Source organism: Dermacentor albipictus, chromosome 9, assembly GCF_038994185.2.
Source record: "Dermacentor albipictus isolate Rhodes 1998 colony chromosome 9, USDA_Dalb.pri_finalv2, whole genome shotgun sequence".
In the NCBI taxonomy this organism is placed as follows: Eukaryota; Metazoa; Arthropoda; class Arachnida; order Ixodida; family Ixodidae; genus Dermacentor; species Dermacentor albipictus.
Window position 1 is genome coordinate 106,570,850 of NC_091829.1, and position 13,229 is coordinate 106,584,078.

At 46.0% G+C, this 13,229-nt stretch overlaps 1 protein-coding gene across 4 annotated transcripts in view; it reads left to right on the forward strand.

Annotated features, from left to right (window-relative positions):
• Mtap (Methylthioadenosine phosphorylase) overlaps positions 1–13,229 on the forward strand; it is a 27,404-nt gene continuing 14,175 nt past the window's right edge. For 3 of the 4 annotated variants that reach the window (XM_065438866.2, XM_065438867.2, XM_065438864.2), the window contains exons 1-6: positions 291–422; positions 1,325–1,590; positions 1,666–1,752; positions 3,946–4,004; positions 8,392–8,559; positions 13,038–13,140. In XM_065438866.2, the coding sequence (XP_065294938.1) occupies positions 1,564–1,590; positions 1,666–1,752; positions 3,946–4,004; positions 8,392–8,559; positions 13,038–13,140 (444 nt within the window). In that variant the 5' untranslated portion in view covers positions 291–422; positions 1,325–1,563. Of the gene's footprint in view, positions 127–290; positions 423–1,324; positions 1,591–1,665; positions 1,753–3,945; positions 4,005–8,391; positions 8,560–13,037; positions 13,141–13,229 lie in introns of those variants that run through there. The other variant, XM_065438865.2, reaches the window with a different exon arrangement.

A 13,229-nucleotide genomic window follows, 5' to 3' on the forward strand; every position in this document is an offset into this window, starting at 1 on the left:
GTTACCGAGCGAACGAGCACATTGAAAGATGAGGGCGAACGTAACGAGCAGCGGGTGAAGAAAAAAAAAAAAAAACCGAGAGAGAAGAGGCACGAGGCGGAAAGCGGACTTCGCTTCGTTTGCAACGTACGTACGCGCCAGCCAATATATCGCGAAATGAAAACGCGCATATAAAGCTATGCTCACATTTCGCATTAGGCACTACCGTAATTGTCGGCGAATTTTTCGTTTTCAATTTTCAGCAATACATTTGAACTTGAACTTTGAACTTTATTTGCATCTATACAACGTACAGATAGCAGGGGCACAGACAAAAAGCCATAAAATCGGCTTGACTAGGTCTGTGTCCCTTATTGCTTTCTTTGGCATCACGTAGCAATGTGAAAGAAATTACGGCCTGAACAAGAATTCTGCTTCCTACGGTCAGCAGATTTTAACCTTTCTTTTAAATGCAACAAACTATCACAATCGATGCAGTGCATGGTTTGCCGATTTCTCCATTTCCATATATAGATCGGAGCTCTCAAGCTAATGCTTCCTCTTTAGGTGTGTGCTTGTTAAAACCTGTATGTATGAACCAACTATCCTAGTTAAACCATTAATCGTGCAAATGAACTCTCGTCGCTGCCTGTATGTTAACCATGAAGTGTGTTTAAAAGCTGTTTGGAGATGTGCAGCTGCAATTATCAGAAATACTTCTCTGTCAGTACAGACACATGGCGTGGCCTCTATGCATATTGTATGAATTCCTATCAGTATTCATTTTCTTTCCATAGTGTTTCCGCCTGACTGACATGGTTGTGCAGACAGGCAGATGGGTTTAGAAATTAGTTGAGCTTAGCGTGCCTCAAGTAGATATGAAAGAGACTTGGGCCATATCGCGACACATGGTGAGTTGCGCTGTTTTTGTACGAGAACACAGTTGGAGCTCCTTTACAAAGTTAAGTAATTTCCTTGTATGTCAAAGAGAGCAGGCTCACCGCTACGGGTTTTATTTTTGTAAATCAGCTGTTGTTACTGATATGCAGGGCTGTGTACTGATGAGGTTACAAGGAGACTCGTACTTTGGAGGTGCTGAAATGTCGAAGCATTCCTGCAGAGGAATCAGCAGCCTAAAACCCTTCCATTCACGTTTCCGTCGAACAGGGTGACACGCGAATGGAGGGGCTTTACGTCAGCCGAGCGTGCCGCGTGATCTTCCGAAATCAGAACTAAGCGCGTTTCACAAACGCGGATTTATGACCGCCCTTACTTTGACACAATTACAATTTTTTTCTAACGCTGTCAGTTTCCTTCATTAATCACTGTAACTTGATCGTTACAGCCAGCTACTTCACATGGAAAACAGCCGTCAACACTATCATCATCGTTAGTTCGCAGTCAGCCAGCTGGCGGCAGCCGACGCCCCTCATTCAAGTGATACTTAAGTGATCTGCGGTAACATCCTAAACAGCGTGTGAAACCGTGACGACAGCATTCAAGAAGAACGTGCACTTCGCCATCGAAGCTACCCGATCGATCCTTCCCAATCGTAGGGTCGACATCCCTTGATACCAGTCGAGCATGGCGGAAGCGCAGAAAGCCATCAAAGTGAGTGCGATTGCGCGCCGCGCCGAGGGCATTGCAAACCTTTGCCAGCGTGTCAACGATCGTTGATCGTCGCAGGTTGGCATCATCGGGGGCAGTGGCCTCGATAACCCGGACATCCTGGAAGACCGTAAGGAGTACGCAGTGAGCACGCCATTCGGAGAGGTACGCAGCTGTAGGCGCTCAGCGACAGCGCGCGGCACACGGCACTGCCGGCGCTGGGCAGCCGGTTGCAGCTTTGCGGCGCGGCCAGTGCAGCAGTGTTCGTCTTTACTGTGCTCGCAGCCAGCGATTACTGGCTGTGGCTTCGCCGAATGATCGCGGTCGTTTTTCTTTCGACGAGCTGTTGCACGCACGCCTGCCGACTTGTAGGCAATGGAGGAGATTGAAAGAGAAGGGAGATTCCTTGGGAGCTAGTGGAAAGCCCGTTGGCTGCATCACGAGTGTCTTAACGCGCGGCTGATGCCCGAACACCGGTAAACCGTAGTGATAGAAAAGAGCTAATCTGGCTGAGCAGGTGCCCGTGGTGATGACGGATCGTTTAGAGAATGATGATGTAAAGCTGCACTTATCCCTCATTGAAGGGAGCGGGATAGATGGAGGAACTACTTGAAGTAGGCCCCCTCTATCCTCGCAGCCCACTGCAGGACGGCCTTCTGAAGGTTGGGCCTCGAGCTGCGCAAAGCAGCCTCTCATTGCTCCTCACTAGATGTTAATTGCTTGAGGAAAGTGGAAGGGGGTGCCCTGAAAGGGGTGCTTAGGGCACCCCCACATGATGAGTCTGCTGGGAGAGACGCAAAATTTGCGAGGGGGAGAAAGGTAAATGGATTGATGAATGCGGGAGAGGAGGTAAGGGGAAGGAAAGGTGCGAGTCTGCAGCTGTCGCGCGGGAATTTGCCCATGAGTGGCGGAAAGGTTAAACGGTCTAATCAGTATTGTGTGCAGATGTCGTGGTAGGTAATATTAAGCAGAGCCTGCGCTGTAAACGGCGCCTCCTCCGTAGCGAGGTCCGACACATCTGATTGCTGAACCTGGACTGTAAATCCTCGCGCGCTGGCCTGAGCCGCCTCGTTTCCTGCAAGGCCCGCATACGCGGGAGTCCAGATTTATGCTACAGTTTGATTAAGAGGATGGGCCAAAAGCAGGGAAAGGGCTGGCTTAGAGACCCTGCCCTCCCCAAAGTTATGTATGGATATTTTGGAGTCGCTAACGATAACTGATAAAGTTGGGATTTTGAGGGGCAGGGCTAAGGCCTCCTTCTCCTCCTCCGAGGAAAAGCCAGGCGGCCGCAGTGGCCTGGCTGGGAGAGTTAATGACTGATATTGCATAATGATTTCTGTTCCCATATTCGGCGGTACCAGTATAGAGAACGTCTTTTGATGTGGAGAATTCTTTTGGAGAGCCTTTGCTCGCTGCCTCCTGCGCTGTTTGTGGTGCACAGGGTGCATGTTTTCAGGAAGTGGGGGGATGCAGAGGTTCTCGTGTATGTGACGTGGAATGGTGTATTTAGTCTTGATGATGGGTGCCGGAGTGATAGACAGAGTTTGTAGAATATGTCGACGTGTCGCTGTGTTAGAAAGTCTGCTATACTGGGATGCGAGATGGGCTTCTGTGAATTCAGTAAGTGTGTTGAAGGTGCCAGTAAGCATTAGCCTTTCAGTGGAGGTCCGTATGGGGACCTCCACTGAAAGACGAATAGTGAGAGAAGTCTCTCTACATTTCATAAGCATTGCCTGATATGTGTGAAACAGAGTATAGTAAATGCTAATCCAGAGTACTTCATTACAGCATCTCTCATGGACCGTGTGTTGCTTTCAGACATTAAAAGTTGAAACCCACAATTCAACTCGACTGTTCCTCCACTGAGGCCATAAAAGACAACAAACCCACACTCCTTCGCCATGTTTTATTTCCTGTGGTGCATGCATCCAGTCCTTCATGCAAAGAAAATTGGAAGTAATCTCACATTCACTCTCTGCCTGTTTCTTACTTCCTTAATTCTCTGTGCACCATGAACACCATAGAAATCAACAGATTGGCTACAAGAGTCACTGTAGTGGAGGGCTCCAAATTCCAGATAAATCCTGACCACCTGGGCCTTGTTAATGCATAGCCACAGCAGGCTACACGAATGCCTTTGCATTCTGCCATCCATACAATGCAGACTGGGTGGCTGGGAATTGAGCACATGGCCTCGTGCTTTATCGTCAGAATGCTATAGCCACTAGACGACTGTCTCGCATACATCTGTCAAGTGCCAAGTCTCCTGATTTCTGCATGAATTTACAGCATTCTGCTTAGCTGGCGCTAGTGCTGCAGCAGAGGCCAAAGTCTCATAACTACTGCATTTTCTTGCAGCCCTCTGACGTTCTTATATGTGGACGGATCGGCAAAGTGGACTGTGTGCTGTTGGCAAGGTGAGGCCCTTGGCTAGATAAGGGATCCACTCTTTTAGTGGACAGACAGTCACATGTGGTCTTGCCCCTTGTCTGTCTTGTCTGTCTTGCCTGTAATCTTTGGGCTGTGCGCTACAATATTCATGTGTACCAACTGTCTACAATGAAACCTTTGTGTTTGTGAGTTTATTGAGAGACCATAGAGATTTGTATAGGGCCGCAACCGTCTAAGGGCTGCAGCCCCGACTTGGCAGCCCAAAATTTAGAAAAAAGTGGTCCATCGGAGAAGCAATCACATTCGGTGCTCTGATGATGCGGGCATGTGTCGACAAATTTTTGTGCTCTGTGCACTACCACATGCCCTTACTAGATAGCGAGAGCTGTGTGTTGACCTCTGATGCAATGGTACATTCGGGGATCCGGGGCTTCGCCGACTGCACCGGCGACCATATTGACCAAAAGATTCAGTCCCATGTAAAGGCCTGCACCTCATAAAAATTGGGGAAAAAAGTGCATGCCTTACGTGAGTGTCTGTACAGTAGCGAGTTCGTGTTGTGAACGCATGAGTGCTTGTTCATTGGTTAACATAACATTTTCCTGACAGAATGATGAACTTTCATTTGCAAGTAGGGCACAACTCCTCTTTTTATGCATTCTGTAGTCTGGTCTATGCCATTGCATTTCAAAAAATCCACATGAACATAGACCAATTCGCTTGAATCACCATCTTGTTCTCACCAGTTGTACTTTTTCTGCTCCTGCTCTGTAACATGCTAATGTGACCATCACTTTACACTGATACGGTTTAAAAACTCTATTTTTTGTTAATTTTGTGGTAAGAGGTTTATTTCTAGGAGAGAAAATGAGAACCAGAATGGCAGTTCTTGAATTTTGCACCAGAACCCCACTGCATGTCAATGTGACATCACAGAATTTAAACTGTTATTTTATTTGGGCCGTTGTAACGTAGCAGAAATTCAAAGAAACTTACTAAATCCAGTCTGTGGCTCCTTTAGAATACAGTGGGGTCTGTCTTTATTGAAAAAAGAAATTACCATATCCAAGCAGACACTGTCTAAATGCACGACATCATGGAGAAATTGTGTGCTGTAGTCCTTGGTTGCCTACAAATCATATCAAAATCTAACCTTTGTATATTAGCTTGCTGTGCACTTTTGTGGCTCATGATTTATAGTGTGACCTTTCATAGTTATTTACTTTTGTGCTGTGTTCAGTGTGGTAGCTCTGTTTTCAAAGGTATCAACAGCCCAAGTTAGTTTTGTATAAAACTTGTAACCATGTCTTTATTCCCTTCATTGTTTACTGTAACCACTTTCCCCTTGTGTAATACCCTAACAGGGGCCCGTAAGGGCGAAATAAATTATGGTGATGATGATGAAACTTGAAGCTGACAGATATATACTTGTACATGGACATTGGAAGTTGAGGAAGTGAGTGAGAGAGAAGCACTCTAGCTGTAGGGTGGCTGCTGCGATTGGCTTAAAAAGGGGTACTGACACATGTTTTCGAAATTGTAGAAATTATACGACAGATACCTGCCATGTTGGCATAGTGGGTTTGGCATTGCTCTGCTAAGCATGACAGCATGGGATCGAATGTTGGCCATGGGGGGCCACATTTCGATTGGGGCGAAATTCAAAAGCCCTTGTGTTCTGCGCATTGGGTGCAGGCTAAAAAACCTTAGGTGATCGGTATTAATCTGGAATCCTTCACTACGGTGTGCCTCATAATCGTATCTTGGTTTTGGCATGTAAAACTCCAGAATTTAATTTTTTTTAGTATACCACATGTTTCTCACACATAAAAGGATGACACTTAACAAGTACGAAGGTAGGAAAATGCTTATAAGGCATGTTAATTTGATACTAAAGTTGGTCTTGGAATTCTGGAGCTGCTGTCTGTGTTATATCATCATGTCATGACACAGAACACAAATTGCTGCCTTTGTGAATCGGCAAGGCTAGGTGTGACGGCGTAGCTCATAAAAAATGACAAAATGTGCTGCATGCGTTTAATGTTGCTGTGCTCGCGTGTGGCAACCGCAGTGATCTCGGGAATGGAGCTAGCCAGTATGTCATGCTGCCGTGACATATCCACCTCCCGAATGCAGAAACCCACATTGTTGTCGTACAAACGTGTAATATAGTACTTTATTTAGTGTGCTCGGACCCTGGCCAGTGTTTCTTTCTTTCTTTCTTTCTTTCTTTCTTTCTTTCTTTCTTTCTTTCTTTCTTTCTTTCTTTCTTTCTTTCTTTCTTTCTAGTGTTTAGTGTGCCTTTAAAGGGACCCTGAAACGATTTTGGCGATTTTCTACAAACGTACTGAGTTGTTAGAGTAGGTTCTTCTGATCATTAATTGATGCATCTAAGTGCTCTGCGTAAAGCGTGTTATTTATTATAAGATTTTAAAAATACCCATCGCTGCCGATCGCAGCGCACTGCTCGGCGGAATTTTAAGCCGCCCCTACCCATATGATGCAAATAACCCATATTACGTCACATGGGCGAGCTATCTGATTGGCTGACCAGGGCGCGTGGTCGATAATTTTTCCAACTTTATGGTGAACAAATGGTGCTCGTAATAGTTGGAATGTTAGTTACTTTGTTTTTGTAAAAAGAAAATAACTTAAAGAGAATACACAAGCATAGTTTTTTAGTACACTTCAGCACTTCCGGCACACAGCAAGTGTCGTCTGCTTGTGTTACAACGTACTCCATTTTGACGAGAGCTCCGCGGTCAGAGTCGATCTCAGTCTTTTCGCGAGCACTATGATTCGACTTTGTTGCCTTGTGGACTGCAAACCGCAAGTCCAGTATTAGGGCAAGCGCAAGGGGACAGGGTCTGGCCGCTTGACTGTGCCGGGATGAGCCACGAGATGAGCAGAAGGGCAAATGTGAACGGTCTGCACGGTGCAGCCACCTGGTGGCACAGAGCTCAACCATACACAGTAGCAGCAACGAAGTGTATTCTTTGCTGCTGGTGTGTATTTTTCGCAGGAGTGTAATCATCAACACGTTGATTTATAAATGTTTAAAATGCTTTACACTTGGTTAGAGCAATATTAGTGCTTTGTTTGACTGGTTAAGCGCTGCGCCAGCAAGTGTCTGGACCGTGCAGACCGATCAGGCTGCTCACGTACGTCTACGCTAAAGTTCCTTCATCAGCTTGAGTTCATGCCTCCAGTCATTTGCTGAAATGACCAGCTTGCCTGTTTTTAGCGGAGTACCGGACACGTTCGGCGCTACGACAGAATGCTCGCAACGCACGCTGCTTCGATAGCTCTCGGTCGACGGCCAAGCGGCTAGCGGAGAGGTCTCGCGCGGGAGGGGGCGTGCTCCTAAACAACCGGAAGTGAGCGATGTGACGTCGCATCGTGACGCTGAACCAGTGAAGGCGGAGCTTAGCGCCGCTCGTTCGGCGAGCGAGTTGAGGAGGAAAAGCATAGCTAGGGAGGAGGGTAACTTCTAATCGCTTGCAGCTCCATTAATACGTAACGCTTCACTTAAATTGTGGTGCGAATGTTCTACTTAAGCTGTACCCTACGCGCCTACAAAATTTGTCCGAACCGTTTCAGGGGCCCTTTAATGCATGTACATGGCAAATAATAAACGTCATGTCAGTATACTACTTTAGCTGACCATGAATTACCAATATATGGCTGAAGAAAGGTCTATTATTTTATATATGAAGCTGTGTTGGATCAAATAGTGTATGAAAATATCAAAGGGACACTGTACTACATTCGTATGGATGAAATTTTATTGCATCATTCTAATTGAAATCATGCTAACTCCAGATGTTTTCATAATACCCATGTGTGTTTGTAGTGTACTTCATATGGGTCTGTTTTTCCATGCTTATTAAGAATATGTTATGTGCAAAAAGAAACAACTCAAGAAGTGTTTCCTTAGCTGGAATTCGTGAATACCTCAGAACGGTGTGTACATGTGCGAAAGTTCCTCAAAGTGAAGTTTGAAGTTTCTTGCGGTATTACGCACACGGCAGAACATGATGGGTGTGTGTGATGTTGCCAGTGTGCGCAAACGAAAGCCTAATATTCGTATTTCATGGCAGTTTTGTCTTTGAAACTTTAATTGCTGTGTTTGTGTAGGCGGCTAAATCATGGGGTTCCAGATTTAATCACCTGGAGTGAAAAGGTCAAGCTTGCTGAGTGGGTGGCGGTGCTGAGCTCGGTGAGCGTGCCTCATGTGACCTTTATGACCTCTTTGCTGTTTAAGAATGTGACTGGGTTATTAGCCTGGTATTTGTGGCAGATGGTGATAATGGGCCGTGTTTTCGTGGGGCTCCTACGTAGAGCCAGAAAAACTGTCAGTAATTTTGTCATGTTGTTCGTCTGTCCACACTGAAACCCTTTTTGCATATGCAGGCACGGCCGCAAGCACACGCTGATGCCGTCCAAAGTCAACTACCGAGCCAACATCTGGGCGCTCAAGGAGCTGGGCTGCACCCACGTCATCGCCTTCACCGCCTGTGGCTCTTTGCGTGAGGAGATGAAGCCGGGTGACATCGTCATCCTGGACCAGTTCATTGACAGGTACGCTTGCCAACAACAGCTCTGGACGGAATGTGCATGAAATTGATGCTGAAAGGCAAAATTTACATCCCGTGTCACAAAAATTTCCCTTGTTTAACTGTTCAGCACTGCCTTTTTGGCTTTCCTGGTCCGTGTAACATGTCATAACTAATTAGCATCGTGTTTATTGTCATGTTTCTCTGGCAGGACTTGCCAAAATTCGGCCACGGTGGCCTGTGGCTATGGCATACTGAGCCCGATGTTGTGGTTGCAGTTACCAGCCGCAGCTGCCACATTTTGACAGGGGCAGAATGCCAAAACATTTGTGTAGCTAGACTTAGGATCAGGTTAAAAAAAAACAAAAAAAAGCATGGGTGGTTGAAGTTGATCCAGAGTTCCCTGCTATGTTATCTCCCATAGCTCATGCATTCCTTTGGGACATCAAACCTCGTAGTTTCATTTGATTTGATGTAGAAGTCGCTAGATGAAGAAACCATCTGTTTTCATCTGCAACTTGATCGCAGCTTGGCGACACATGTCACCAGTTGTAGTGCTGTTGCCATCCTTATGCTGCTTCATTCAATCAACTTCTCTGTAGTGCTGCTAACCTCGGTTGAATTTAGGGGGCCCTGTGACACCTTTTTCATATGGCAAATCAGCCTGCCTAGTTGCTGTTTGATCTCTTATGAGTGCCTGAGCTAAATGCAGTAGATTCCTGTTAATTTGATTCCTAGTTCATTCGATAAGCCGGCGCCCACGCATTTCTATGGGCCCAAACTTTCGTTGCTTCGATCCTAAGATTGGCCTTTGCTGGATAAGTCAGCAGTCACCTGACCATTCAGAATGCACTTGCCTTACCTCTACAGGGACCTAGACAGCGACGCCATTAGTGGCACAGTCTGTCTCGGCTGAGCTTAGGGGACAGTGAATGCGTTGAACGTACGTCACCTCTCGTCGAAAACGGCTATTTTCGGCCCGCCCTAGGAATATTTTCAAGCAGTAACCGTATTTCACAATGTCCGATTACGTTATTTACCACACTCCAAAGTGTACCTTTCTTCATAAAAAAAATATTAAAAAATAAAGAAAAGGCCATCGCGGTGCGATCGGACATGCAACCAAAACCACCTTCACTATGGTCATATACTTTACCGCATAACTAGGATGTATTGCGGCGGAACTGACGTAAAAAAGCCGTGTGGCGAAGTTCACTTTAGAAAACCGGCCGCCATTGTGGAACAATATTTCTAGCTAAAAAATCGGGTGCGCGTTAGATTTTCACTTCGTTTAGGGGCTTTAATTTCGTTGCTGTGTTAGTTTTCTACTTTGGACACATTGGAAGTGGGCGCGTGTTGGAATGGGGCAAGTAATGCCAAACGAATCAGCAGTGTGTTTGGCATTTTTTTCTGCATCCTGTCTAATTCGACCCATCGTATAATTTTGTCGATTTCGTCGGTCCCATCAGGGTCTAATTAACGGAAGGCGACTGTTCTAAACATAATTCTTGCGAACTGATCTAATCAGGATGTGGGGGATGGAGCAACCCAAACATTACTCTGCACAGGCATAGCAGCTCAACATTGAGTTCAGTGGGAATGACAAAAATGAGGAAAGGCTACGAAAGGCCTGGCTGAGTTGGCGTTGGCTTGCCGATGACTGCGCAGTATGAAGCGCGTCAGCGTTTTTCTTGAAAGAGACTCGTGCCTGCTGCATAAAAAAAAATTCTGGAATGTGGGGAATACCACATGCAAATTGTTTTCCCTGTAACTGAAGTTTATTTTCGTGCTATCGGTGATATGTTTGTGTGTTGTTACACTAGCCTTGCTTGAAAAAAATGTTCAAAAAGCCAGGCGAACTTATTCTTCAGTGTGTTGTTTTCACTGGCTTTACTCAACAATAAAATAACAAAAACATAGACGTTTCGCCACCTATGCGGGTGGCATCGTCAGTAGGCGAATGACAACAAATGAGAAAATACATCCTATTTATGTATGAAACTGCCGTAAACATCCGTCATGGGGCCACGGTTAGAAGTGCATGCAGATTGATTGCAACGGATGAACCATGATTCCACAAGTTTTCTTGGGCCCCATTGGTGTTCCCGTGCTAACCTGGTTACATAATCAAAATCGAACGTGTGTCCTTTAGTTAAGAAATGGTCCACGAATTCCGTCTTTGCACGTGTGCCATGGGTGGCTTTCGTAGTCGAGTGCGACATCGCCGCCCCGTCTCGCCAGTGTAGCTGGCACCACAGTCCGAGCAGTCAACCTTGTAGACGACGCCATTTTGTTCGTCCGGAGGCATGCAGTTCTTTGGCTTCGGGAACACATTCGCCAATGTGTACGAGGGTTTGAACATAGTTCGAACATTCAAAGGCTGTAAAGCCCTGTGCACTGTGTCTGATACACCACGGACATACGGAATGCACTCAAAGGAAGCCAGCCTTTCAGCCTTGCTCACACGGGCTCTCTGCATGCGGCGTCGCATATCATTAACAAAGCGCCGAGGGTAACTCCGTTTATGCAAAAGAGCGGTAACATTCGTTAATTCTTGCTCCCTAAAAGTTTGCGTTGACGAGAGTGCATCGCAACGGGACAGGCGCATACGCACCACGGCATGTTTGTGTTCTGTAGGGTGATGAGAGTCAAAACTCAGCACACTCCCGCTATCACAAGATTTGTGATATATGGCTGTCTCCACTGAGCCTCCTTCACTCTGTTGTACCAGCACATCTAGAAAGGCTAGGCTGCCACTATTCTCCGTCTTGCATGCAAATTGAATGGTATGATGGACGGCATTCAGTACCTCATGCATGGTGTGCAGGTTTTTCTTTTAGACAATGACAAATGTGTCATCTACATAGCGACAGTCCATTTTGATGAGGAAGGGCAAGGACGTTCAGTCGCCAAGGCGGCGACGTTGCACTCAACTGAAGGAACACTTAAGGGATGCTACGAAAGCCACCCATGCCACACTTGCCCAGACGGAATTCGTGGACCATTGCTTAACAAAAGGACACATGTTCAATTTTGATAATGTAACCACGTTTGCACGGGAACACCAATGGGGACCAAGAAAATTTGTGGAATCATGGTTCATCCTTCGCAATCAATCTGCATGCAATTCTAACCGTGGCCCTCTGCCTGATGTTTATGGCAGTATCATACATAAACAGGATGTATTTTCTCATTTGTTGCCATTCGCGTACTGACGATGCCACCCGCGTAGGCGGAACATGTATATTTTTGTTATTTTATTGTTGAGTAAAGCCAGTGAAAACAACACGTTGAAGTACTAGCCTTCCTTCAAGATCAGATCTTGGTCGTGTCATGAACGCTGCAGCCATTTACAGAAAAGGACAGGCCTGTCTCATCACATTGCATATAATGCACATGCTGGCTTCCAGAGTTATTGTGGTGACTACCGGTTCAACTGCGATGTATCACAATGCTGAAACATTTACCTATGCCTGCAGTCATGGGCATTACGGAGACCTAGTACCGGTAACAGTAACTGTTACACTGGCATTATTGAAGGCAAAAATGTCTGTGAGATGTGGGCAATAGATGTCGGAAGGTGGTTCCTGTCACTCTTAGATTAGGGGTTAATAATTCAAAATATGCATTAGTACAACACCTGAAAATACCAGCATTGAGACAACAGTCAGTGCAGGATGAAAACAGAAGTTAATAAAGAGAAAAGTTCTTTCAAAGCTGGGTTGATGTAATTTAGAACATTTATTGAAGATCCTGAAAGTGTTTTAAGCACAATGCTACAGTACACAGTAGAAAGAACAGGACAAGGTGCTTACTCACCTTGTGCTGTTGTTTCTATCATGTGCTGTCTCTCATCGCACTTACAAAGTTTTCAAGATGCAAATCAAGCAACTAGCCTGATTGACCATTTTGTTGCATTTATGGAATAGACACAAAGGAGAACAATTATGGCATAACAGTATGTTTGCTTAACTGAAAAAATGCTGGCACTATAGAACTAATCGGACTAAAACAGCCCGATTTCTTTATATTTTCGGCAGCATGGAATACTGCTGCATGCCCTATGTAAGATGTCAAACATAAGGCACATGCTGCAGTGTTAACTGGACAGAGACTCGTAAAGTGTAAGTTTAAGATTGGGTGGATGAAACTTTTAAGGGCAGGCCGATCACTTTTGATGACTGCCAACTATGCCATCACTGTCACCTTCACCAAGCAGCGCATGGTTCCTATAGCAGGCACGTGTTCACCCAATAGACCCGTTTCTCAATTTGCAAGTGCAATTTTCTGCGCTGCGCGTTTATGGAACTGATGGTGGCACCAGCCAGTGTTTAAGTAAGTGTGAAATGTCAGTAGCTGGCACATGATAGGGGTCCATAAGCTCGAATTTCTTTAGCACGTCGGCCCGTTTTTGTCTGTCGTGTTCATGCGACAATGCGATCTCGGAGCAAAGAAATAATTTGCAAGAGTCGTGGCTACGGCTTACGCTGGTGCTGTGTGCAGGACGACCAAGCGGGAGACGACCTTCTACGATGGCAGCAAGGACTCTCCGGAGGGCGTCTGCCACATCTCGGCTGCATTTCCTTTCCACGCGGGGCTTCGCGAGGTGGGTTGGCCTGCCTATCCATCGTAAGGGGAGTGGATGCGGTGCCCGTGCTAGGGGATGGCGACGCGACATGGTGCTGAACTAACTTT